General features: G+C 38.0%; 1 protein-coding gene and 1 long non-coding RNA gene across 6 annotated transcripts in view; one reads left to right on the plus strand and one right to left on the minus strand.

The window, feature by feature from the left end:
• The window catches only part of LOC146757842 (uncharacterized), a 249,532-nt gene that overhangs the window by 131,036 nt on the left and 90,540 nt on the right, over positions 1-27,956 (plus strand). The gene's annotated exons all lie outside the window — the stretch shown is intronic.
• Positions 1-27,956, minus strand: part of PREX1 (phosphatidylinositol-3,4,5-trisphosphate dependent Rac exchange factor 1) — a 135,148-nt gene that overhangs the window by 13,384 nt on the left and 93,808 nt on the right. For 2 of the 3 annotated variants that reach the window (XM_085520324.1, XM_085520326.1), the window contains exons 10-29: positions 26,556-26,703; positions 22,724-22,824; positions 21,651-21,754; positions 20,908-20,957; positions 19,492-19,567; positions 16,646-16,718; positions 15,181-15,323; positions 13,477-13,569; positions 9,607-9,755; positions 8,833-8,918; positions 8,435-8,571; positions 7,854-8,025; positions 6,694-6,881; positions 5,992-6,153; positions 5,246-5,456; positions 3,950-4,211; positions 2,934-3,140; positions 1,295-1,383; positions 852-934; positions 178-268 (exon numbers count right to left, since the gene is read on the minus strand). In XM_085520324.1, coding sequence (XP_085376450.1) covers positions 178-268; positions 852-934; positions 1,295-1,383; positions 2,934-3,140; positions 3,950-4,211; positions 5,246-5,456; positions 5,992-6,153; positions 6,694-6,881; positions 7,854-8,025; positions 8,435-8,571; positions 8,833-8,918; positions 9,607-9,755; positions 13,477-13,569; positions 15,181-15,323; positions 16,646-16,718; positions 19,492-19,567; positions 20,908-20,957; positions 21,651-21,754; positions 22,724-22,824; positions 26,556-26,703 — 2,625 coding nt within the window. The remainder of the gene's footprint in view (positions 1-177; positions 269-851; positions 935-1,294; positions 1,384-2,933; positions 3,141-3,949; positions 4,212-5,245; positions 5,457-5,991; positions 6,154-6,693; positions 6,882-7,853; positions 8,026-8,434; positions 8,572-8,832; positions 8,919-9,606; positions 9,756-13,476; positions 13,570-15,180; positions 15,324-16,645; positions 16,719-19,491; positions 19,568-20,907; positions 20,958-21,650; positions 21,755-22,723; positions 22,825-26,555; positions 26,704-27,956) is intronic. The other variant, XM_085520325.1, reaches the window with a different exon arrangement.

Consider the following 27,956-nt stretch of genomic DNA (forward strand, 5'->3'; position numbering starts at 1 on the left):
GTTATTGAATACCCTGAGCTGGAAGGAGCCCACAAGAATCATCAGTAATACACAACTCCTAATATACAACTGCACAGTTACATAACTCTGTGTGGCAGTGTGGCATGTGTGCATTCATGGTAATCTCCTAAGTCCTTGGAAATCACATTTTTAAATACAGTCAGCCGCCTTCTTTACCTTGCAGGCTGTGGTCCATTGGAAAGTGCTTGGTTTCTTCAAAGGCTTTTGTTATTACTGGTCCTTTTAGAAGTGCATTAATTGCATCAACCTACAAGAGAAATATTTTCCATGGAAGAAAATCTGAACAGAAATCTTCTGGAAAAAATGCAAAAGCCATTGCAGTATTCTTATTTTTGAACAATTTCCCCTTTGTTGACAAATATTATCAAGACTTTCTAACCATAAATTACCCTCGAGAACCTCACACTGAATAATGTTCTACACAAGTAACATGCTACACACTGACAAGATAAAATCCATTACGAAACAATTCTCTGGTGCTAACCATCTATAAAGACATCTGTAGACCAAACTTGTGAGAGCTCTCCTCAGATCTAGAGGTGTGATCCAACAAGACTGTGCAAGGTATTAGAATCTTGTTCATCTTTTCTCCTTTGCATCAAAGATTTTTTTCTCTTTAGTGCTTCATACAAGCCAGCTCAGTGTTGCTTATATCACACAAGACAACTTGAATGTTGACAAAACTGTTTGATAAAACTGTCACACAATTTGCTTCCAGCTTCCTTCCCTCAGAACGTGACTTCATTGAACAATCTAATTCTTAGAAATTCCTGCGCTGACGCTGATAAAGAGAAGGGAATTCTTTGTAATAATAATAATTGTTTTTGTACCTGGTTAAAAAGATGCTCCAGACAGCCATGAAGTTTGTCTTGTTTGTCTAAAGGAATCCTCATATCATTGGGAAGCTCATCTCCTAAGAAAACAAAGATAAGTTTTTAGCTGTCTTATCAGCATAATCTGTGACAAGGCCAGAGATGACACAGGCACATCCTCACACTGCAGTGGATGAAAATTGATCACTGCTTTATCTCAAATTCCAAATACTCAGACTTCTTTCACATAATACAAAGACTTAATAGTTGTTCCATATTACAAATTTCCCGTGGTTCATTAGAAAAAGAACAAATCTTGATCTTTTCATATTCTTTTGATAAGTTTGAAGAAACCACATTTGTAATTGAAAGATGCATTTGCTTATAATCAGCGAAGACTTATCACCCCTACTAAAAGGTCTGCTATGAAAAATATACATGTTACCTAGGCATGTACTCACCTGATCCCATCTCATCACTGCCCAAGTAAGAGCTATTACTTCGTACACTGGTGTAAGACAACACTGAATCCCGGTTACTGTTACATTCACTAGAAAGAAAAACAAAGTGGGTGACTGAAGGTCCCAGACTGAAGCAAAGGAGGTCCTGTCCTATGATAAACTCATATGATAGTAATAAATGATAATATCATTTGCATTAATCCCCAAGTCAAATTCTCTTATTAATATGCAAAATATAACCTAATGACAAAAAAATAAAAAATAAAATTATAGCATCTATATCACAATATAAGCCCTTATGAAACATGACATGTTCCTTATGAAGCGCTACCAATGCTAACAAAATATTTTCTTATTTGTAACTTGTTTATTTTATTTTTTTTTTCATGTGTGATTTTTATGTAGTTCCTCAGTAGTTTTTCAGATCGAAATTATAAAAACACACTTTGTTTCCTATTGGATAACTGCTGTCTGTAATATATGCATAATTGTCTGTCTAATAAAGACAGAATAATCTTTCTCAATTTACATTTAAGTGTAAAACTTTGTAACAAGTGACAGATCCGCAGTAGCTGTTCTTAATGTCACTTTGTTACACAGGGTAGATTAACTGAAATTAAAGAAATCTTTTAAACTAAGCTGTTCACGGGATTCCTATCAACAATGTGAGAAATACTTCACATTTCAATAAAGCAGCTCCTGAGCACGTGTAGACTTAAATCGGGCACCACAAATAGATACTGTGGATCTCAATATTCTAAATGCTAGTTCTGATCCTTTGCTGACTGGTTATTTGCCGTCTGTGGAGATGCTCCATATTCAGCTGGGCCAGACCCTGTGCAGACCATCTGCTCTGGCCTTTTCAGATTGAGAGATTGGGCCATGAGGGCTCCAGATGTTCACTGCAATGTAAACTATTCTGATTCTGTCATTTCTGCAGTCGTGTATGGATGCCACATGGTACCACGAGCAGTATTATAGAAAACCACCAACTAGTAAAGAATCATGCCTGTAGTAGCATGGAAGTGGTTATGACATATCATTTATTCAGGTTATTCTAAATCATGCAAACTCACTATAAGGTATTTTTACTTCTTTGCTTAGGAAAAGTCCTATGGCCTTCCTATTAATGCAAAAACAACCTATTAAGGTTATAAAATTGCAATCGTCAGACATGATTGCAACTTGTTCCATCTTTTATGAAGTTTTCAAATGTTACCTCCCAAGAAAGACAGAGTTGGAGTGTGTGAAATTTCCTTCAGTAGCAAATGTTCCAGAAGCAGTAGTCACTTGTGTCCCAAAAACAAGATTTCAAGACACCTGAATAAACATTTGCACTTGTGGTTTCAGAGGCCCACTAAGAATAAAAAGAAAAATAAAATGGAATGCCCAGTTCTGTTTCTCAGTGTCTTTGATTTCTGGGAAAATTGTTTGCAGAATTGAATGGAAAAAAACCCTATAATGGCAGCCATTACCAGGCTGAAAACTCTGCTACGCTTCTGAAGTGTTATAGAAGAGGAGCTATATGGAAGCTAGACTTATTTACTTCATTTTGTTGAATATTCTAGAAGTGTGGGCATTTTTGACATTGTTTGGCATGGTAGTTGATGTTTTGGTATGAACATTTCTTCAGACTGACCTGTAGGAGTCTCTGAAACTCATTGTGTCATGTCCAGAGTCTTCCTGGTCCTCCTCAGAAACTTTGAAGCAGACCTTCTTAATGCCACCATGCTCAGCTTTGTCAGGATCACTCTCTTCTGTTCCCAGTGAAGGTGGAGACGACTCCTCGGTGGATGGTGGCTCACAGGCACCGCCTTCTGTAGGTTCTGTTATGGTGGACAGAAGTCTGCAGGGGTAAAACATGTGGCTGTCAGGGAGTGGTGGATACTTTCACAGATGAGCTGTAACACCTATGACTAGAATTCAACTAAGTGAAATCAAAGACAACCTTGCCAGTATTTGTGCATTGACTACAGCTATGTAAAATTGTGAGCGCTGAAAGAGGCTCACTGAAATCTGTTTATCTCAATTCACAAAAACTCCTGTTTCTGCAGGGTCCTTATCTCCACAAGGGACAATTTAATTGCTGTAACAATGCAGCCTGAAAGGGCTCTGTTTTTAAGTCAACAAAGTCTGCTCTTCCTCCATCCCAGGCACCGGGCTTGCAGCACCTGCTGGCAAATACCTTCCAGCTATGTCCAATGCACAGACCAACTATTCAGATCCTTTAGTACCATTTCTAGGAGACCTGAGATGATGAAAAAAGTAAAAGGAAGACATACGTTTCAAGGAGAAAGCTGCTGGATTTTACAAGTTTTCTTTGGTCTGCCTTATGTCAGACAAAACCTCAAGGCGAGGCACTCTGTCTGTACAGAGCTCCAAAACCATTGGCACACAAAGCACTCTTACCCGTTAATATAGTTTACATTTTGCAAAGCAAAGGCTGTTGAATTCAGGTAGACTTTTATGTGCAAAGGGCAATAGTAAACATGTGGATCTGCATGGGGCAGGTTTGACACTTCATAAGAATCAGTGAGCTGTAATGCAAATGTAGTAAGAGTATAACAGTAGGGGCTGACAATGAGATTTCTGAGGTTAATATCTCCCTTTTAATCAGAGTTGTCCTCTGCAGTGCATACTTCATTCTTTACTTACTTATTTATCTGAACGACATATTGCTTCATTTCCTTCACTGCAATGTCAAGTTTGTTAAAAAGGTGCAAGTATGAGTCCTGTATCTCTCGATCCTCCTGTTTGAGCAGAAAACTGAGTCCCCTTTCTTCCTGACTTGTTCCTCCATTCTGCTGGCCAAAACTACCATCGAGATCTCCATCTTCTGGGGTCAGACATCTCCAGGATGGTGCAGCCATAGTGGTGATGCAGTGTTGAGTATATGAGACTGGATTTACGGTACCTACTAAACATTAAAGGGTCTAGTTAGTATGGCTCTCAGGAATGTCCACAATCCTGCCCAATAATGGTAGTTTAGGACAGGTAGGATTTAAAAAGAAAAATGTCACATGATTATTTTCTGTAATTATATTCCATTATAAAATCTTTTGTTATCCTTTTTTAAATTTTCCCTGTCACACCAACTAAATGTAGTATGGTCCAGAGACAGGTTAAATTATGGGAGTAATGACAGCAAGTATCTACTCATACTATCCGTTTTGCCCATTTGAGAATCTAAATGCATTTGTTGTTAATGAATTCAGCCTCTTGGCAGTTGGTCTGTGTTATTATTCTTCCAGATTTAGATACATTTACATAACACGCACACATACATATAAATACGTATATACATCAAGTAATAGGATGATGTAATTACAGAAGATAAAATACATTTTCTTTTTAAAATGCTGACAATTTTGATACGGTTATGTTTAAAATACCACGGAATCTTAATACTTTTAATATAATGAAGTGGGGCCTCTTTATGGATTCATTTTGAACAAAAGTAATATATTCTTCAGTGGATTGGTTAGAGTACAATTCACTGTGTCTTTTCCAGACATTCCTGCACTCTGACTTTGTCAGACAATGAATCAGAAGCACAGTATGAGAAACTACGATGAGGAAATGTTGGAACTCAAATATTCAGTTCGCAGGATAAATGTTATGTAACAGCTATTTATCATGAAGTAAATCCCCTTGAGACAGAGTAGAGAATTACCGCTCCAAGATATGGAATCTATTTACTAATTAGGGAAGAAAATAGTATTACAGTCCAATTGAACAAGTTTTCAGCCTGAATGTAGCCTCTCTTCACCTTTTCTAGCACTGCTATTACAGCACAAGCAGGTATTATTTTACTATAAACTTTTAAACAGAAACAAGGGTTTTCAATTGGCAACACTGTTTTTTTGAAACTAATTTTGACCTCACTGAGCAGTGTAAAGATGCAACTTTCTGTCAAATAAAAATCAGTATAATTGGAAAGTTAAATATCACCTTGTTCCGGATCAAGACCAATAATAGAGGGTTTTCGTCCAATGCGTATGCTGAACGACCTCCCTGCTGAGGTAGTGTTTTTGGGGTATGACACCTCCATGAGGTTAATATGGCAGTTGGTGGGGCAGAAATCCATGCTGTTGAGGGAATGTGGTTCCATGATGGCTTGTTTGAAGGCCGGGCTCACCTTTGTCTTTAATACATCTGCAAACTGGGAGAAATAAAGGAAGGATATGCTACTTCACTTGCAAAAAAGAATATGAGGCAATGTAGATAATCCTCTTCTCTTCCTGCTTCTTATTCAGACTCATTTGATTTCTGCTGCAGCTGAACAGCACATTCCCCTTAAAGTGCTCATAAAACAGCAAATGAAAGCAATTAGCAGTACTTTCTAGGGCCCTCCTTTCAAACAGCTCAGGTAACTGCACAAAAGACCACATGTAGTTTGTTTACACTTTGATATACTGTACATATGCTCATATTAGTTCTACAAATCAAACACTGATCATTCTGTTGTGGCCGCCTTTATACAGTGATGTAGTGGAGATGAGCCCGCAATAATATTTTCCAACTCACGGCTCTGACAAACTGAAAGGAGTGATTTACAGGTTAGGTCCTTTTTCCTCGATACTTGCAATTCAGATAACACATAGAGCAGTTTGGATCCATGAATAAAGAAAATGAAAACCCAGTTATTGCTATGCAGTACCATCTTGAGACTTCACCAATAACTAGTAGGGTTGTACCTCTTGGTAGTTTGCAAGCCGCCTGCTAATGCTTTCCAGCTTAGTGTCACAGATCTGCCGGAACTCATACTGGGGCATGGTGGCCACAGCACTGCTCAGGGATATCAGCCTTTTGCAATTCCTTACAAAGTGGTTGTCTTCTGCAGCAAAGGCCTCTAAAATCTAAACAAAAAGACAGAATTTTAATTACGTGAGACTTGACAGTGAGGCAAAATTCCACCAAATAAATGGTAAATCCTGTATAATGTCAGACTGAGTAACGTTGCCTTCAGAACAAGTTGCTTCTATAGCCACCTGAGAGCCATTAGCGTGTCTACTCCTCCAACAAGCAAAACAAATCATTTCTCAGAAACTTTCAGAACAAATTGCTCAAAATATTCACTGTGCACTGCCAAGGTAGCCTGGCTCTGGCACGCTTCGACTTTCATTGAGCTTAACAATAACATCACTTGGATGTGACAGAAGCATTTATTATTATCTCATCATTGTGCATAGATGGATCAAAATAAACAGCACTGTTGACTTCCAGTAGCCATGTTTCCTTCCTTCACTGATTAATCCAGTCCATCAGATAGGGGAAGAAAAAAAAAAGCTTCTTTTTTTTCATTTGAAGTAACAGGACAATTGACAGAGAAATGCCAATATTATTCCCTTCCCAGTTCTGTTCAGGAATGAAGCTGGCCGTGTATGTTGGTCAGGTACCTTTGCTGTGAGACAGAAGCAACCTTTTGGTTCCATGATTTTCTCTAGGACAAAGGATTTTATTCCTGCACTGCTGACATATTCATATACCACCCCATGCTCCAGGTGAGTGTTATCCACAGTCAGGCTAATGAGAAGTGTTTCTTCACCAGTTATCAGAGGAGAGCTGATGGTCTGTTGTACCTGGGCTGGAAACAAAATAAGTCATTAGAGGTGTTCAGTTGTACATATGAATACTGGCATGTAGAGAAGAAAGAATTCTGTTGAGAGGTGTTAAATGCAAAGACGCAAAGATACAATTTTTGGCTCAAGGAGTCTCTGAGCCACAGACTGCTTAAAGGCTAGGAGGGTATCGTGAAGAAAGCATTTGCTTTTATAGATTCTAATAAGAATGTATCATACTTTTTATTACTCAATAGCCTATAGTAGAAACTACAGAGCTAACATGTCAAATAGAGTCCAGACAACTCATGTGAGGAACCTACTTTATCATTATTTTAAACTGCTTCTCGTCTCCATCAATTTTCAATGGACAGTTAACGCTATGATAGGAGTCTCCTTCAGGCCTTTTATTGAGTAACTTAGCACAGAAGAGGATCTTCAGCCATGAGAATGGTTATCTGGTGGGGCATGTGCTGACCTGGCTGCGCAACACTGTGTAATGCCGGTATATGGCTTGATACAAAAGCAGACAACAAAATAATTCAAATTATTACCTACCTGAGCCTGCAAAACTATGTCATTTACTGGGGCTATAACAGCAAATAAAAAGCAGACAAGCAACAGATATATATATTTTTTCCTCTACTTATGTAATAAATGACATTGCTATGTATTATAAAGATTCTCTAAGGCACTGGCAGGAAACAAACCTCTAAGAATTCATTTAGTGATCCTAAAATCATATTTTCTGTTCAGGAAAGAGCACGCAACTTCAGAGAGTTGCAGAGATATTATTTCTATGTGTATCTCTTCTTTTATTCTACTAAATAAACTACAACATAAGAGCACTTCTTCTGACAGACCTCATTTTATTAGAAAGCTTTACTAGCACAAGAGATATGCTGGAATAATCATTACAGTTTACATTTCTACTGCACTTTTCCTCCTCTAAGCCCCTAAATCTTCCCTAGGTTTCCTTCCCCCATTAAAATCTTTACCTGATTCCTGGTGGATATTTTGGAGTGGATCCAAATCTTCATCTCCTGTCAGTGAAGAGTCTTCTTTGTTGGCCCCTGCATGACTGCCATTCAGATATGCACTGGATGCTGCTTGCTGAACTCTGTCCTCCTCAGCATCTTCATGTGTTCTGTACACCCACTGGTACAATCCCTTTCAAGAAATTATGACCCCAGTAAAAAAGTGCCCGATGTCCATAGGGTTGGACTACAAAGGTAAATCCAGCAGCCAATTTATTTTTATCTTCTACACTGGCTGAAATATTAACATTATCCCAGTATTCCTCTGAATTTCAGACACTGGAAAATGAAGATCGGTATCTGGGTGCACATCTAGTCTTAGTAAGCAGCTAGTAATATTTAGCAGTGCATGAGCTGACACATGCTGTTGGTATATGTTCTTGCAACTATACACAACTGGGATTTACTGTAAGCAGCTCCCTTAGTTACACTAGGAGTAAGTTAAAAGGGACTTGTGCAAGTTGCTCTTATGAACATTTAGAGAGTTTAAAAACACAGAAGAACAGGAGGAATTAATGCACTTTGAGGTTTTGTATTCATACCAGCACTTCCTGTTGTTTGGTCCTGTATGCTGTAAAGTGCTCCAGAACATCCATATAATTTCCATGTGATGCATTGCTCCCATTGACTTTCAAAATGCATTGTCCTGGATGAAGGCCTACAGCTGCAGCCTCAGAACCTGATAAAAGCAACATCAGGGAAGTTAAGACAGAAAAGCCGACCGACTGTGGAAGAGAAAATTGAAAAGGTTGGAAAGGGTTTCTGTTAAAGAAGAGCAAGAAGCAAAAACAGCTGACTGCTGTCAAGTGTTTGCTAAGTCCTTATTTGAAGAGAATTTAGTTGTATGAGACAAACACTATGTTTCTGTCCTTCACAATTTCTGTAGTGCTGGGAGAAAAAGAAACTCACACCTTAATTATACCACAGTCTTCTTACTTACCCCTTCCTACTGCATGAACATATGGTGGTGCTGCTCCCCGTATCTGAAAGCAAAGTGCTTCAGGACAATCTGGGATTTTAATGATCCTGCAGGTAGATCAAGAGGAGAAGAAAGCTTTAATTGTTAATTAAAATTTGACACTTTCAAATTTATTAACTTCTAAGTAGCAGAAACTTTCTATGGTGTTCATATCCATATTTATTTCCATTTCCAGGAAAAGCTTGGGTGCAGCCATACTGACTCACAGCAGCTGAGAATCTTTGCAACAAAAATAAATAGACTAGAATCCAGCATCAAGTGATAACTGAGAGGGTTCAATTCCATGGCAGATTAAGGGGTTACAAAATTTAACAATGTCAAAGATATTAACAGAATTAACCCTCGTAATAAAATACCATAATGGACTGAAAAAACTGATGGAGTTAGTCATCCAAAAGTACAGCAAGCTTCAACAGGGTGGAAATTACTTCTGCTTGAAGATGTATTAGAGTTTGAGATGTTCTACAGCTGAGACAAAATGACAGTCCTTATGAGTCAGGGTTTTAATTGTGCACAAACAGGCCAAAGGTTAACTCCTATATACAGAACATATATCCCAACTCATTTTTAGAGGGTTCATCACTAGATCTATGACTTTTGTACCATCATGGTTTCTGTCATTTCCCTGTTTTTGTGTTGAACAGCTTCTTACTGGAAAGAGTTTACACAGTTCTCTCTACAAACTGTATAAAAAATATTTAATAATCGAAAAATAACCCCCTGCTTAGCACTTACTCTTTTGATTTGACGGCTACCAGAAGCCTAAGTGGCCTTCGTGAGCAGAAGGACTGGTTTAAAATGGTTTCCACTTCTGTAAACGGGCGTAGGAAGACTAAGTCCTCATTGATGGAATAGATTTTCCTTCCTGCCTGCAGGCCAGCCATCTGCAAATGAAACCAACACCATAGAAGACTTTGGATCACTGGCAGTATCTCTGAAACTTCAGGCTCCAAGCTATGTTTAGAGAGGTTTGATGGCTATTGGCAGTTCCTAGGTTTACAAAAAACTGTATATATTGTAATGGTTCATCAAATCCTTTCCAATTCATCCTAAAAAGTCATCTGCATTTATAAAAAAAAACCAAAGAGATTTCACCAACAAACGACATCACACATATATCTTACTTTGTACTTTTCTGCCATGTTTTATTGTTCTGGGTTTTTTTGTTTGTTTGTTTTTATTAGAAGACATGAGGCTGTGTTACCCAGTGATAGAGAAGTGTGATTTCCTCCAGCCCACAGGTTGGGCACAGGGGAACAAGAACAAGAAGTTTTTGGTCCCTTGCTATGCAAAAACAATCTACACCTGATACCATTAGTAAACATAACCTATTTTTAAGTGGCAGTATAATCCTGCTTGTGCTTCAACTGAAGTACTTGCTCTTCATCAGCCTAAAAAGACACAATGATTTAATTTTACTTCCTAACTTTTTCATCTAACTTTAGTCAGAGACAGATTCAGTAATAGAATCCAGATCCCCTATTCTGCCTGCTGGACAACAACCCTAAACGTACTCTAAACAAAAACCTTTCTGTGATCTGTATCAGTTCAAATGTGAATAGTAGCACTTAAGTAACACTGGGTGTTAGGACATCAAGGAAATATCAGACTTCCTTTTAGTGCAGTAAAAAACATGTGAATAAATATTAATTCATATTTACTCCTTTACCTATTAAACTTTATGGGTTAGTATTGTTTCCCATTGCTTTTGAGTCCAGCAGTTGGGCTTGCTTCTAAATGCGACAAGGCTGTTCCCTGTTCTGCCTGGAATCCATTGGCAAATGCCTTGACTGGGAGAAGGGAAGTTAAACAGTACTCCATGAATCTCCTAAATATGTAACTCTGAAAAAATACAAATCTGGAAGCATACAACTGGAAAAACCTGACTATGCCTACACATGGCTTGGCTTTCCTTAAATATATCAGAGATCCATTTATCTCTACACATTCCTGTACTTTTTTTTTCTTTTTCCCAAAACCAATGCTATTAATGGGAGAAACTACAAAGTGCTCTCTTTGGTTTATTGCTGAGCTTTCTACAGTTCATAACATCTTTTTGCATACCCAGATTTAACATTTTTCCATTTTTGTACACAATGCTCTACAAAACTGCTAATATGTATAAATAGCAGTAGATATGGATTTTAGCTTTCAATAGAATTCTGTAAAGTTTAGTTTATTATTCAGAGGAAATGTTAATGCTATTTGCATTTAGAATCATAGAGTCGTTTAGCTTGGAAAAGACCCTAAGATCATCAGATCCAACCATTTACTTACACTGGTGTGTTTACAATAAAGTAATAATTGCTATTCACATTTCTAAAGTCATTATGGCTTAGGTCTGATTGTCTCAGAGTAGCTTATACACTCAATGTATGTGCAGCTAACTAAAATCTTTGCATATCTGCCATCATTCTAGCAGTGGGTGACCTCTTTATATTACTAACTTACTGCTTCAGCATATGGGAAACCTACCTGCATGCATAATCATAGAAAATCCATGAATGTCTGAGGTACACAGCCCCATATGAATCTCTACAAACTAGTAACTTTCATCTAAATATCTGTTACTCTATTGGGATTTAACTAACCAGGCTAAAAACAGAATGAAACCTGCCTAAGAGTAGAAACCTGCAACGTCACAGCACTTGCACTTTATGGATAATGGATGCTCTTCATGACAACTCAATGCAGCTGCCTGGATCCAGGCCACTGTATTTTCCCACACACCAGCAGCTTGCTCTTTGCAGTTCATCTGCATGGCCACTGGCCAAGTGGCTGCTCTTCGAACACACGCTGTTCAAACACCAGACATCTGCTCATCACTTGACTGTTCACAGTAAGAAAGCAACTACACCTCCCAAAAGGATAATTTTTCTTACTGTTGTTTCCTTCTGATAGAACAGAATTCATAAACCAGCTCCAAGATTAAAAGTTGGGGAATAAGTCCAGCTACAACTAACCTACAAGTGAGCTGGCTTAGGGAAGAAGGTAAGGTCCAAACTGAGGAGATGCTGACTGGTTATAGAATGTATTTCTGAAGACACATAATTTTGTGATAGGCATGGGATGTGCCACATCTAAGAGCGAAAAGCCACTTGTGGCACACGCATGAAGTTCAGTGCTGTGTGCCAGCACAGCCTGTGCATCAGTTTTGATCCTGGCGTACTGGGAGATCAAAATGCCAAACTGAAAAGAATGTACCGATCTTTAATAAATCCATGCAAGCTATAGATTTGTTCATATTTCAGTTGGTGAATCTGGAATTGTAGTCTGCTCTAAAGTCTGACAGTGCTAATGAATGTAATGTGCTGTGGTGGGCACTGTGAAGCGAAGCTGTATGTCTTAATTTTTGTCCCTGTAGAGTATGACAGCAGGCATATGGTCTGTAAATGGCCTACAGCTGCCGAGCCACACAGAATTACATGCTGGATATCCTTCTGGTATCACAAAGCCATTAAAAAGCCCAAGATCGTAATTAAATACATTGCTGTTGGACTTGAGGTCTTTCCAGAATGAGCCTCCAATTCAGAGACATGCACATTTAGTTCTTTTCTTGAGCAGTATTTTATATTGAGGTTGAAAAGATGGGCTTCTGGTCACAAATAATTTGTCTTGGAAGATAAAGAGAAAGATTCCTTAGAAAATTGTGTGCTTCTGTTGTTTTAAAACACAAGCAGATTTGAAGGATATTCCACAGGCAGCTTGCCAAAGCAAGGACAGCAGGATTATCTATCAGGCAATGGTTTACAGTGAAGGTTTAAATTAATAACATTTTTGGCCAACCTATGTTGATTTTAAGGATGGAATCAGTTTCTCTGGTGACCACAAAACAAATAAGAATCAGCAATACTGAGATTATTTAATTATTAAACTTAAAAAAAAAAAAAAAGAGGGAAGAAAGGTCATTATTAAGCTTCAGCTCAAAATTCCTTCCTGTTTGACATTCCCTACTTGCTTAAATCAGCATACTAAAGTCAGCTGTTTGTATCCGGTCAGTCATCCTGGCCTACCTGCAGCCTAAAGACGGGATCAACAAATGAACGTAGACATTCAAATCCCGTAATACTTGTCCTGGACTATTAATTGGAAATACTGCCAGTGTGCACTGCCACACAGTTCCATGATAAGTGATTTAGTCTCTTATCTTTATAGATGTAAAAAAAGGCATGTAGGTAGCATTGAAAATGTAGACTATCCATCTGTCTGCACCTTGTTTCAGTAAATGGAAGATCATGATGTGGTATCTGTTATAGAGTTTAGCATGGATAAGCAAATTATTACAAAATTCTGAGACTGTATGACATTTGGACTGCTGTGTGCCTCAAAGAAACACAGTAAATACATTCAGTAGGGTTCTCTAAAAACATTAACTTTTTGCACAGATAATGGCAGTACAAAGGGGAATGGCATTAAGTTAAAAGAGGGGAGACTTAGGCTAGATGTTAGGAAGAAATTTCTCACTCAGAGGTTGGTGAGGTGCTAGAACAGGTTGCCCAGAGAAGTTATGGATGCCCCATCCCTGGAGGCATTCAGTACCAGGCTGGATGGGGCCTAACATCATTAGCTAGGGAAACCAAAGTATTTATAATTATCAGGCCTTACCTCTGCAGAAGACCCTCTTCGAACTGACTTCACCACAATTGCTTTGTTCTTTTCTTCTATGTCAAATCCATAGTCATCCTCCTCAGGTAAAATCTTAAATAAAAAAAACCACTATTATTTCTGCATTGATCCCCTTAGTGTCCTAAAGTAGAATTCCTTGGCAGTTATCCAGTTGTGATCTGCAGTCTTTAAGAAGTAAAGAAAGTATTCCGGCCCCTTGAGAGTTTGTTCCAATGGTTAATCAATCTCCCACTAAAAATGGGTGCTTCATTTCCCAGTTGCTTTTGGTTTTAAATTCTAGCCCTTTCCTAAGCTTCAGCTGTTTTCTGTTTTCAGGCTCTCCTATGATAGAGCAAACTTAGATGAATGGGTAGGATTTGTCTCACTAACCAACAAGGATTTCGTGGATTAAAAGCATGCCTCAAAAAACAGCACTGAAGAAACACCATTAAATATCCTATGGTGGGCTTGGGGGATGCATTTTGCTTAAGATGCTTCAGTTTGTTCTGTTCCTTTAGTGAATCCTAATAAATGATCATTACATTAACAGAAAACAGAATCAAGCAACTTTAAATCTCTCATTTCAGGGCTAACATACTGTTGCTCGGTTTTGGAACTTTCTGTTGAACAGATAACCTTGAACTAATGGGAAAAAGTGGAAGATACCAGTCAATCTCTTTTTTTCTGTCATGTTTTGATGAGGAAGAAAACTAAAAATACCTGAACAATGACAGTTCACATCATTCAGTCTGAAACTGATTGCTGAGTGCTTTGCGAATCACAGCAGAAAAAGCGCCCAAAGTGTAACACCTTTTAACTGCTTCCTTTTATCCAGCATTTCTCCTGGAGAATAATCATATTGGTCTGACACTCCAGTCTCCAGCACAGGATGCATAGAGGAACAATTCTGAGGTGCCATGGTGCTTTAAATATTACTTCTTGCCATTGAGACAAACACAGATTGGTCTCCCAAGGCAACAGTGAGACAGTAAAGTTCATGTGAACCACAGGGAAAATTTTCCCATGTAATGGACCTCTGGATCTTTTCCAACAATTCTGTTTTTTGTAGTTTCTGACTCAAGCTTTTTCCTGCTCCTGCATTCTGCTGTTGTTCAAAGGGAGAAAAAGATGGGACTGAAGCCACTGGTAGTAAACAAGGTTCTCAAAACAGAGAGCATGCACAATCCAACTACCAAGTGCAAAGCAGCATTAGAATAATCCAAACACAATAAGGACTGTAAGGGCATTTAGTGAGGTGGGGAGTATGGAGATAACAACAGTATTGCAAAAGAATTAACATAATGAATAATATTTTCTTGAAACTGTTTTCTGTAAACAAGATTGATATTTGATTTGGCAATGCAGGACATATTTACATCACTTGATGTCTTGAAACATTTGTGTTTTGATCAGTCTCTTAACTCCTATCTGAATCTACTGTCTATATAAAGGTGCTTAAATTGTGTTTACATTTTATGACAGATCACTCCTAAGATAATGCCCACTGATTTCTGCTCCACCACACTAACACTGTGGCCCATGCTTAGCAGACTCCAGGGCTATTAAGACAATACCCAGGTCCCAGCTCACTTCCTGTAATTCCAATTTTCATTCTACTCTATCACTATTTTCCTTCTCATTCTCTAGCATAAAACAGTACCAATTTCATACAAAAATGAAAGTTTGCATTAACATATTTCTTACCAGAAGACCCTTTCCCAGGATGTTTTCCACAAGCTTAAAGTCATTACGTAACTGTTTGCTCTTGGAACTGGTGCCTTCCATCTCTTCATCAGCATAAAAGCGGAAATATAAGGATTCATCCTTAAATTCACTTTTCTCCAGGACTGGAAACAATATATATGAAACACATACAAGCATTTACACAGAGAAAGAAACACAGAAGCAACAACAAAAAAAAAAAGGAAATCCTAAATATTTCCCCTGTCTTTACAGACCAAAGTCCAGATGCATCCCCATCAGTCAACGATTCAGCTCTGTATTTTTAAGCTATTACAGTATTTTAGGGGCATACTTTTCTTTGCAGTGCATTGTAGTTCATCATCTTGTGTTTGACTTCCCTGGCAAATATATTTCATACAAAATGCAAATGATCCTCTTGGAAGAAAGATGCTACTCAATATCTTGTGCTTCTGTGCCATATCAAAAAGGATACAGTAAAACCATACAAGGAAGAAAGAGTGATAAAATATCTGTTTGAAAGTAAGAGTGATGGCTAAACAGACTAAGACTTTTCAATAGAAATGATTTGAAAGGAGATTTACAAAATTCTGGAAGGCATGATAGAGTTCTTCAACATATTTTCAAGTATGAGACCCTGAAGGCCACAAAATAATAGGAAGAAGTGACAGTTTTGACCTTGAGAATCTACTTCTTCATTCATGTACATTTTGCTGAGGAACTCCTTGCCAAACTATGCTGTAAATGCCAAATGTTAACATGGACTCAAAAGAGATCAAATTCTTCAATGAAAATCAATTATTCTTACATCCTTGTCAAACACTGCACAAATTTTTTTATTAATTACTTAAAATATTCTGCTCTCAAAGTCAGAAATTGTTATTTATGACTTAAGCTGGATAATTTATTGGACAAATGCAACAGCGTTATTATTATACTCTGAGGACTTTGCAATCTGATACCAATACAGCTGTGGTTTCTTTACTTCCTCAGTTCAACAGCAGCAGCACTGAGGATGGCTGATGCCTAACTTGGCAGTTTAGTACTTCAGATTTGGGACCTTCAGAGCTTCAGCTTCAAGGATTACATTTTTTGTCCAAGCTGCAGGAATTAGGCAATTTTACTTTGTACTGGACATTTCTTGAGTGACATTTCAGTTTAGTACTTAGTTTATGCATTGACCTGATGACTCTGAAAGAGATACAGCAAAATATATTCCCCCTCTAGCTTGTCCAACACTGCAGTGTTCACCATAACCAATATCAAAGGGATTTACTTGGGAGAGTAATCAGCTCAGACATTTTCTGTTAAGCTCAAAGGTTGTTTTAAGATGGACCTTCTGTGATGCCAGGAGTTGTTTGCATGTCAGTATATATGGTACAGTATATAGAAAAGGGATTTGCAAACACTGTCAGCTAGAATGAAGAGCTCCTTTAACTGGCTGTGGGGAGGGATACTGGTGCATTACCATGATGCATGAAACCATTATTGCAGAGTCCAACACCCAGTGCAACAGCTTCCTCACGAGTCTGACAGTCTCCCTAGAAACAAGAGAATAAATGTTACACCTCAGACAACTTCCTAAACTAAATTATCTCCCCTCCCCATCGCTTGTGGCTCTGTTAAATTAGCAAATGCTCTTGGTAGGGAACAATAGCAAGCAATTAATATAGCTACCCCGCCTTGCCCAAATAGCATTAATTCATATGTGTGCATCTTTTCCCTCTGACAGGAATTAGTAGGACAAAGACCAGGAGTCTGGAACATAACTGTTTAACCTACAAAGGGTATAACATTATCTCAAAGTAAAGACTTCTTATTTCAATTATAGTGTCAGACTTCAGGACCCATTAGGCACAGACAATAGAACTCGTTCTTAGACAAAGAGGTTGGGAGATCTTATCTATACTCAGAACACAAGGGAAAAAAAAAACAAAGCGCATTGCATGCAAACTCCAAAGGTCGGGCTGGTTATAACTGCAGCAGCGCTCTATGTCCTTACACAGCAGCCTGACAAACAAAGGATTCAGCTGCTCATACCTGAAGCCTTGAGTGTAGTATTTCAAAATAGGTACCAAAGGTGACTTACAAATTTACTTTGAAAAAAACAACGTTAAATTTTGCAGGTTTCACCTCCTCATTAAGTGGAGCAGTAGCTGTTTGTCAGGCAAATACTGGCAGAGAAATACTATGGTGTACAGGTAGTACTTAAATACACTATCAGTTCTTTCAGTCAGTTGCATTACTGGCTCTTGTTTAAGGACCTTATGAGAGCAAGAAAAAGCCATGGCATTTGCAGATCAAGAAGTAAATACTATTGCATAGGCAAGAAAAAGACTGGAGCAGCTCTGGATGAACTGCAGGATTATGTAATCACACAAGGAGAGGCAAGCAAAGGACTTCAGTACATCTGAAATCTAATTCTTATTATAAATTAATTTCAGTCTCTGTCTTTCCTCATTTTTAACAGCCTGCCATGTGACAGTTCTCATGGCTTACTCTACAGTAATTTATGGAATAAATGGGTAGTTTACTTTACAGAGGCTGGGACTTAAAAATCTAATTTATTCTTTCAACTGTAAATAAACTGGAAGATAAGAGACTCCTACTGTTATTTTTTTAACCTTTAGAATCTGTTTTTGTTTTAGGCAACAAAATGTGTGTAGGAAGGCCATAAAACATATGCAGCTCGTACTATGTCAGGTTATTCCCGATGCTTGACCTCAAAACACTCTCCTAGCAAAGCAGCATACTCTAATTAGAGAAACTAACAGGCAATTATCAAATCAGACACCATCACCAGTATTTTCAAGAACAGATGCCTAACGTTAATCTGACACGTTGATATTTGAGCAGTTCAATAAACACACTGATCTGCAAAAAGCTGAGCATTCAATAACTCTCACTAAAATCTATTGTTAGCCACTATAGCAATTGAAAATAATTCAGTCAGGTATGAAAAACTCCAAGCATCTCTTCTTGAAGACTAGTGTTTGTAAGAATGTAGAAACAAAAACTGATTTAGCTATAAAGACTGGAATTCAGCTAAGCTTTAGACAGTGATTTAATATTTAACAATGTTCCCTTTTAATATAACACAGAAAAATTTCCCTCATCCTTGTATCAATGTGTGTGTATGCATGGACATTTGTACATAACGCAGATTACACAGAATTCTGTATCTCTGGTTCAGGCTTTAGTATGGACTGTTTCAATCTTAATCTAAAAGTTCAGTAAATTGAGAACTAATAGCACACTAGCACACCAGAAAGGAAAAAAAAAAATAAAAAATGGGGAAGGAAATGAGCAACCTTGTCCCAGAGTGTGAGGTGATCTTTTACACTGACTTTTGGGTCTTTCTACTGTCTGTAGTACTGATTAGTTATTGTAACAGCCAGATTAGCCTGATCACAACTCTGTTCTTTGGCCAAAGCTAGATTTATTCCCTCAGCTTTCCATGAAGACTGTTAAATGTAACTGATAGAACTATTTCAGTACAAACATGCTTGCTCTCCTCCATGCTTTTAATAGGAAAGTGATCAACCACTCTATTCTCATGTAGTTATTTAGCACAGAACATCCTTAAATTATAGTGATCTTGTTAATATAGAAGGATGTCAACTGCAATTGCAGGAAACATCTCTGACAGACAACATCCCTCATAGTCAGATGTTTGACTCTAACTTAAACTAGCTGCCTTCTGTGCCATTTTGGCAGTACAGGACTTGATGTGGTCGTAAATCAGACCCACTATTTAAGACAAAACCAGAGCATGCAGCAGACTCCATGGCAGTGAGCAAGGGGACATACTCTCCCCTTAGACTGCTTTAGACTCTGAAAGCTAAATTTTAAGTTCCTCAACCTATAGGCTTTTCTCTGTAATTACAAGGTAAGTATTGGATTGGGCAACTCCAGTTTCTAAAGACAATGGAGCAGATTGTGCTATAAAGCTGTAGATTCATTCTTCATTTGTACCACACTAATCCTAAATTATAAGAGATGAACATTACATTGAATGTCTTCAGGAAAGAAATCACAAGAAACAGAAAAGATCTGCAAATAACAACCAGTTCACCACTCCTAGGGCTAATTCAAGACCTTCTTCTTTATGCTGCCAAATAACAAGTTTTACCACACAAGCAATGAAAAAAAAAAAAAAAAAAAAAAAGAAAGGAAATGAGTGTAAGTTCAAAGAAATTGAATATATTCAGTTATGTTGAAATGCCCTCTGAGAAATGTGTTTTATTTACTTTCAAATGGAACTGAAAAATTAAGCTACTTGTCAAAGGCAACAATGTCTTAAAAAATCCTTACCTGTGCGATAAGCCAATCCACCAGCTTACTTGCAGGTATTACTGATTTGTAGGTCTTTAGGTGATAGTCACGGTCTCTAAAAAAGAGAGTTCCGAGAATCAGGCATAACTAAGGAAGGAAACTTTCATGGCGGCTGTGACCATTTCACAGTCCTTTTGTATCTGTAATGGCAGCTCAAGGAAAGTCTTAAGTCTTTGTGTCAAATCAACCTCTTCATCAGTACCACATAATTTTATATTTCCTTTTTCTCTAAAAATATAATATCGAACCACCATCTGAAATTCATCCCACTCAACTTTTCCTTTTACTAATCACCTACAGATAAAAATACAATCAATTTCCTTTTATAAGTAAATGCAACAGAAAAATAGAATGCGTGGTGAGTAAACTCAGAAATGGGGTTCTCAGAACTTTGGAAAAAAACAATAAAAGCAAACAAACAACATGGCGGCATTTCCAGAAATATACTCTCAGAACAAAAACTTTCCTCATAGTGCTTACACACATTTTTCACGTTGTCTTCCTGCAATGTGCTAAACCCAGCACAAAACTATGGGAGTTTTCCAGGCAGTTTTCTGTCCATACAATCTTATCTTGAGAAAATATGCTTTTGAAATGTCAGAACAATAAAGGAAACCATGAAAATACTCAGTACCAATGAGTTCGGGTTTCCAGACTGTGAGTGGCAACTCCCCACATTTTCATACAGATACCACCCTAGACTTTACTTAAAGAAAATCATAAAGATAAAAGGCTACGTAGAAACTCCCAAGTTGCTGGGGAAAGAGCTAAGCAAAATCATATTCCAAAATAATTGAATTATGAACTTTGATTCCTCCAGCTCCTCTTGATTCGTGCACTAACTGTGCTAAGTCATTTGCCTATTTTTCTATAAGGAATATTGCAACACAGTAAGTAGATCTTTCCCACCCTGCTAACAGGATTGCAGGGATCAGCACTCTGAACATGCCAACTTAAGCAGTGGTCAAAAGGTAGATCAAAAAGTAAAAAGGGGTTTGCACAACTAACTGCTAGCTCATAGATAAAAACCAGCTACTGAAACGTTAGGATTGTCTGAAGCAAAAAGACATGAATAGAAGACATGGAAAGATAAGAGCCCAGGAAACTCAGTTTTCTAACATGGAGATAAAAGGAAGGATCAGTAGGAAATCCTGAACACTCTGAAAATGTTAATTCTACCCAGACAGATTCTAAAACTTCAGAGATTTTGCAATTTTGTACCAGTCATAGACAGTTCAGACACATGCCATTACTAACACAAATTAATCCTGATATAAGAAGATTCTCCAGCTGAGATTCTATTATATAAATAGCATATTGATAAAAGAGCAACAAAAATGCTTATTCTAGTTTATCCCAAGAAAGATTTCAATAGAATCATGAGGTTGAACTTACTTTACCACTGGAGTATAGAGGCAGTGTAGTCGGCAGTAGAGTCTAACACCCTGAAGAGAGAAAGATAGATGTTATTCCCATTTTTTCTTTTACAAATAAAATTCTGGCTAGCTGGAGCTAGAGAAACCTGGACTCTGATGTCCCTGCTCAGCTAGAACTATCTACTGATTAACTGTTTTCCAAAACAAATTCCTTATCCTCTGACAAACAATTCTTTCTTCTTTCCTAGCATTCAGAACCCAAAAACCAACTCCATTCCAATTCATTCTTCATTAATCTTCCTTCCCAATTAGCTCATGATCTAATTTCCATAAGAAGAAATGTACTAAAAGGCTTATGGGCAGATATGGGTCATCATAAGTCATTTGACATATATTTATCAGGAAATGCAGTTAAATATTGATGGCTTCTGTCTCCCTGAATCATACTGCTCAGATTTTCAACAGACATTTTGCATTGTGGTGTACTATTTTCTCTTAAGACCTTTTGTTACAATATAGTAGAATTTTAATCAGCAGTCTTGATTGCGGTGACAACTTCATTGTTATTTATGGCTAACCTCTGTTTCCACTCCCTGGAGTGAATGACTCCTTTGACATTATTACAGTTAACTGAATAGAATGAAGGTAAACAGTATTAGGGATCTCTGACACAACGTGACCCTGACATTCAGAGGCAGAGGAAACTCTTTTGAGGGCTTTTATGCAAATCACCAGTTTTCAAGTAAGAACTGTAACACAAACCTTGGACACGATGTCTTCCAACTCACTTCTTGGCTTATACGTTCCATCATCATAGCGAAATCTGTACATCACCTGCTCATTCTTAAACTGGTGCTTATCTGAAACTAAAACGTCAGTATGATAATTAAAATCAATATTTTCCCCCCACAATGTTGTTCATAGGCTAGCTGGTCCTTCTATAATTAAGATGTCTTGTTTACATACAGATGCTTTTGTGCGTTTCTGAATAGCTCCACCAAAAAAAGCAACTTTCTAAAACCAAAATTTCTTCCTTTTGCATATTCAGCTTATGTAAGACACTGGAAATGTAAAAAACAAACCACAGAATAAACAGAAACACAAAGGAAATGGAGATCAGCACTATGCCACTTAGCAGTCTTCTCTGACCCTGCTTTGCAGGCAGGCTGAAAGATCAGCAGTTTTCACCTGACAGTAATGTTACGCCAAGTGACAACAAAAGATAAAAGATACTGTATAATATAGAGTAGGGGCAACTGCTTAATTATGATGCTTAGTTTTTAAGTTCTTGCTGTGTTAAGGGGCACATAATGAAAAATGTTCTTCTCTAGTGATTCATCAAAATTTCAAGGGACATTTCCTTAATGAAATCAAGCATAGCAAATACCTTCTAATGTCCAGCAGTAACTGCCGTTAGAGACAGTAACAGCTAGGAACTCTAAACAGAGGTAACATTAAATCCAAATCAGATGCATCTTCTTTGGTGTATTTCAGCGAGAGATGCAATGCATGTATCAGCACTGTTTCCTCTGTGCTATAAATGTGTGTTCAGACAAAAAGAATGGTGCTGAAAGGGTCAGAGTATGAAATTATGGCAGGGTAAGCAGTCGTCATGAATAGCAAGTCTCACTGACAGTGCAGCTATACACATTTTGTTTTCATGATTTAGATTTGCCTGCTCCCATTAATCCTAAAAGGCACTGACCACTGAGGATTTGCTGGGTATGATGCAGGAGAGCATTTGAACATCATGTGAACAGCCACAGTCAATTGTCCACCCTCATTCACAAGGCATTACTGAAATCTGGCACCTCTTTATGGCACAGAACACTTACCATGATGAATAATTCCATTTTCCAATAGCGCCTGTCCCAGGTTGACCCCTTCCTCAGGTTTGCTTATCTCCCCAATGTCTGTGAGCCACGATACAAACTCACTGAAAAGGCAAACAGAACCAAAACAGTTATCTTCTTCTCTCTGAATATAAGCAGACACAGGTCTCTGCAAGTCATCAGTCAACCGCAGGCAACACGTCCTTAAAGCAAATGTGAAAATTGTTGTGAAGAGCGATACTTCTGTTTGGCTTATTTTCATACATTTCTGGAATAAGAGTCTGCAGAAGATCCAGATCTCCTATTCGTGATTTTTCCCAACACTCCCCTTAGGTTATCCCACACGAAAGGGAATAAGACCTAGCACAGTCTGACTGCTGCAGATTCTCACTTTATTATGCCACGATGACCTTAGAAACAAAAAGTTGCACAGAAAACAGCAACTCCATCCAAGCTATCTCTCCAAACTGTGTTCACTGTCTGATTTAATTATATATGCTCACCTTTCTTCTCTGGCTCAGCTTTTTTTTTCTCCCTTAATCATGTAATTGTGTTGGCTTTCAATGAAATCACAGTAGGACTTAGGACAAGATTCAAACTCACTGAATTTGAGTGTAGAATAGTACAACCCCCCCTAACAGTTTAAATTAAGGTCATTCACTAAAGTTGGTGCCTTGGAGGTACATAAAAGGTGCTTCTAATTTACAGACAAGAAGTGCTAAGTCTGTCTGCATACACAGCATGAAATAAAACCTCTCTCTGGTGAGTGGCAGAGCTGCCCATATGGGCAGAATAAAGGCCAGAAATGGATAGGTAGGATATTACTCAATTAGAAACAGTTAAGTACAGAAAAACGGATATTGCAAGTCCTGCCAAAGCCCAAGGGGACCTGACTTTCCCAGGTTAATTAGTAATTAAGCTAGAAATATGTTAAATTAAAAATATAATAGTAAAAGGAACATATAAATGTAGAACAACATATGGGAAATCTAAGTTCAATAAACCACTTGGGTGCTTGCCCATGTGCAGAGGGTTTCTGCTCATCAAAATCAGCATCCATGCCTCCAACTGTGGGCTCTAAATGAAGCATTTTTAGTCTCTTCATGTTTATCAGAGCTGAATCATCTTAGTTGTAGGTAGTGTTTACATTTTGTCTTTACAGTAACAACAACAATTTCAGTAACAAAAACTTGAGTTTGCTGAGGTCCTACTCTGTAACTTCATAATGTAGAAAAAGCAGGACAGTCTGTCCAACTACATCAAGGGCATCCCATGGAAAACAGTAGACTTTAGTAAAACTCCTAAAAGTCAGACTACTGTAAAGCTGAGTCAGGCTCTGTATCTCATAAGGGAAGGGAAGAGAAGAAAGAAGAATCCTCCGCATCAATTACTGGGAATACAAAGCATACTCTCTGGATTGCCAGATGTACTGGCCTGTGACAGTAATCACATTAAGCACCCAGGGCAGATGCCCAGGTTGCTATATATTTTCCATCAAGCACAATGGATCCATGACAGTTTGTAGCACTTAAACCACTGCCCAAAACTGAAGCAGAACATTGCTGATCTCTTAGCTTTCCTACACGTTTCATTTGGAACCGTGTCCCTGGAGTTCACTGGGATTCTAAATGTAAGGCAGTCATCTTAAAGTTTGAAATGGATAGCTGAAAAAGCAAAACAAATGGATACTATTCTCAATGCTCTGAAGTTTCATCACTATGGGATAGCTTTCTTAAAAGCCATTTTAAGACTTCCGTGGCATTTGTTTCATAAGCAGAATCAATAATCATTTACCTGAAAATTTTATAAACACGGAAAAGTGCATGACCCAGAAATATTCCAAGAGGGCTCTTGTTTTTCTCTGGGATATGAGAGACTTGCTAAAGGCATCCATTCAAAAAATTCGTGGCAAAAACTCAATTTGTTTCCCCATCTCATTCTAAGTAGCTCTCAGTATAAATGAGAGCATCCCCACTGCCCAGCGCCGCCCTGCTGAGTTTTCATTTGGCATGCTAGCTAGGATACCATCTCCTAGTTATATCTCTGAAATTAGGGGACTGAGAATAGCTGGATTTTGACTCAAGAAATACCTACAAGAAACACATAGGAAAATCCAGTCCAGCCAGGTTTATGCAATATTATCAGATATGTCTGGACTCTCCTGAGGTTAACACATCCTCTCTATTGCATGTACAGCACAGTTCAAGTGGTTTGCAATCAGTTTAATGCAGTGCTGAAATGAAGCACAGCTTGCATAAAATTTACACATATTGGCACCGACAGTCAGCGTGCAGATTGTATTTGCATGCCTGAACACCAGCACACCTGAAGTGTGGTGAGGAGAACAGATTTATGCTCCAGCATAATAAACAGCTTCATAAGTAAATGCATGTGGTATTTCTGAAGTTATTAGTAGTACTTCATACTCTTTTTTTTCCCCAACCACATTTTATTTCTTGTATTATTAGATATTATCTCTAATATCCAAAGGCCAAGAGAAAAACTGCTCCTGCAGTCGTACTGCTACTCTCAACTGCATTTACCAGAAAACCACTAAGTACATCTCAGCACAGTTCTTAGTGTTAGTTCTTAGTTCTTAGGCAGGAATAGCTGAAAAAAATAAATAGATCACAGCCAAAACAAATTGCTCAGGGGAAGCCCCTGGAATGATATGAAACGTCTGCAAGTCATGACTGGATTACACTGATTGAGTTGCACTCAAGTGAGTTGTCCAGAACAGAACAAACATTGTAAAAGAAATGTAGGAGCTGAGACTATGAAAAAAAAACAGGAAATGCACAACAGATTTGTATATATATATATTTATATATAATATTATTTATATATTACTTCTGATCTGGGAAGTCTTGTTATGTGGAAAATGGGAAATGCTAGATCGTGCCTCCAAGTCTCAGCTTAGACATTTCAATTTGAAAGATAACTGAAGGAGAAGAAAAGAATAAAGAGAAGGGTTCTCCAGAAGCCAAGATGTTTTGATGGTAAAATTATCATCAGTTTATGTTACTACACTGCCTTCTATCAGGCAGAAAGACAGTACATCATTTCCACACCCTGTACACAAGTAATAATGCCTAGAGAATGCTATTACAGAGACCACAGGGAGGGAAATTCATGGATAATCAGCCACTCGGAATTTTTTTCCTTGCACAGCTGATTATTTCAATCATAAACAGCTGAGGCAGAAAAGTCTTCTCAGGTCAACTGATGCATCTCTCTGTGCCATACAGGATACTTCCCTACAACAGCCCCAGTGCTGCCATTTCTGATCTCTGATCTCAGTCACTCGCAGGGTCTCTCTTCCAATACCTCATACATGACATACTTAAGATTATTTTGTAATACTTAGCCTGAATGAAAGAGGGATATTTTCCAGACAATAAATCTCTCCTAACAAACACATCAGGTTTCTTGATGAATTTTATTTGTGTCAGTTGCACTGTCAAACTGGACATTTGTTTCTGAAATGGGGTTGATTCTGCTAAATTTAAACATGATCTGGTCTGCATCTACTTGTATACAAAAGAGGATACAGGTTATGCCACTAAAAGCCCCGTGCTTGTGGGAGTTCAGGTGTTCTTTCTTATTCCTTTGGCCAATTTGAAGCAGCTGTTATGTGTTACTACTATACAATAGAATGAGCTGTCACTGTATAGCTTGTGTATGGCACAAAACAGAAATTAAGGGTTTTGCTCCCTTTTCAATCAAGCTCTGTCAAAGCGCATCTGATCTGCCCTTACAGTGCCATCATCAGAAAATCCACAGTTCATTCTTTTAATTATCATGAAAGTGCCTTTTTTATTCAAATACTACTTACTTGCCAAGAAAGCACTTGGGAACAGTACTTAATTTTCTCCTCCTGTCTTTGATAAGGTTCACTTTCTTGCTCATCATCATTTGGTACAGCTTCTCTCCTTTCTCTGCAATCATGACATACGCATCCCTCTCCATTCCCAGTTTCAAACCTGGAATACAAAGCAGGAATTCCTTCAGATGCAAATCATCAGGTAAAGTGTTTCTACAAAGTTAAAAGCAGAGGCCAAACGAAGTGGTAGACACTTGTTTTCCAGATTAAGGGGAAAGTGAACCACTTATTGACTTGAGCAAAGAGCGGTCTTTTATGAGAGTAGCACCTGGGACAGGTTCACATCTTTTCTTTCTTGTCTTTTAAAATAGCTTTAAACTTACGGATCCATCACAGCACAAAAAGTAGAACAGTTTACAGAATGTGGCAAAGCTCCAAATAAAGAGAGAGAAAAAATCCCCAGAAACTGCGGCAACTTCACCTTTACACCCTGAAATATCTGCCATCATAAGACTTGTTCAATACAGCTGAATGCTTGGCAGAGTAGATCATTTTTGAGTGTTCTGTTACTTGAAGCCAAAAATACAAAACTGCTGATATTAAATTCACATCCTTAAGTAAGTTAAAGGTAGATGGGAACATTATTTTCTCATCTTTGCTTAATTTGCCTATTTATCAATATCGCTGGGCTAAAATTCAGCCTGAAAATCACATTATCCAGAGAATGAAAGAAATGTTGAATGTTTTAAGAAATGATATATATTGGATATAGGGAAAATCTCACTTCCGCTTTGTATGAATTTCCTCATAGCACTTGATAGCCTGAAAATTGCTACAGTGAGGGAAAATATCTCTGAAAAGAACAGGTTTCTGTGTTGCAACAACTGTGATAACTGGTGTTTTCTGACACTCATCTTTATAGACTTGTCAAACAAGCTTGGAAAATGTGTTTCACCTAGAAATAAAGGGCAGATTGCTTTAGGACAGCACATGAGAAAAAATTTCAGTGGGAAGTACGTAGATCCAGGCCTCGTGCTTTTCAGACAAGTGCTCCAAATGTTGCTGTGCTTATTCTGCCCTTTTTTCCCAACTCCTCTTTCCTGTATCTCTCAAAAAAATAAAATAAAATAATTGCCTGATGTGCGCAGTGTTGAAAACACCAAACTCTAAGTGCACTAAGAAGGTTACTGAATAGTAATCGACAGAGCAGGAAGCAGGACTCAGAACTAATGTCTGCTAATTCTGTTTCTGAATCACAAACATGATACTTCTCAATAGGGGCAGCAAAAATCCACCCCCAAATCTAGAGAATTCTGGAGTCCAAACAAGAGCCCCGGGCTTGGAGAACTCTAAGATTAGTCTGAGAGCTGAATGGGTGTTTGATATATTTGCCTGACCTTTACAGAGATTGAC

The sequence above is a fragment of the Coturnix japonica genome, chromosome 19 (genome assembly GCF_054131305.1).
Source record: "Coturnix japonica strain WE chromosome 19, WE-NBRP24, whole genome shotgun sequence".
NCBI lineage: Eukaryota > Metazoa > Chordata > Aves > Galliformes > Phasianidae > Coturnix > Coturnix japonica.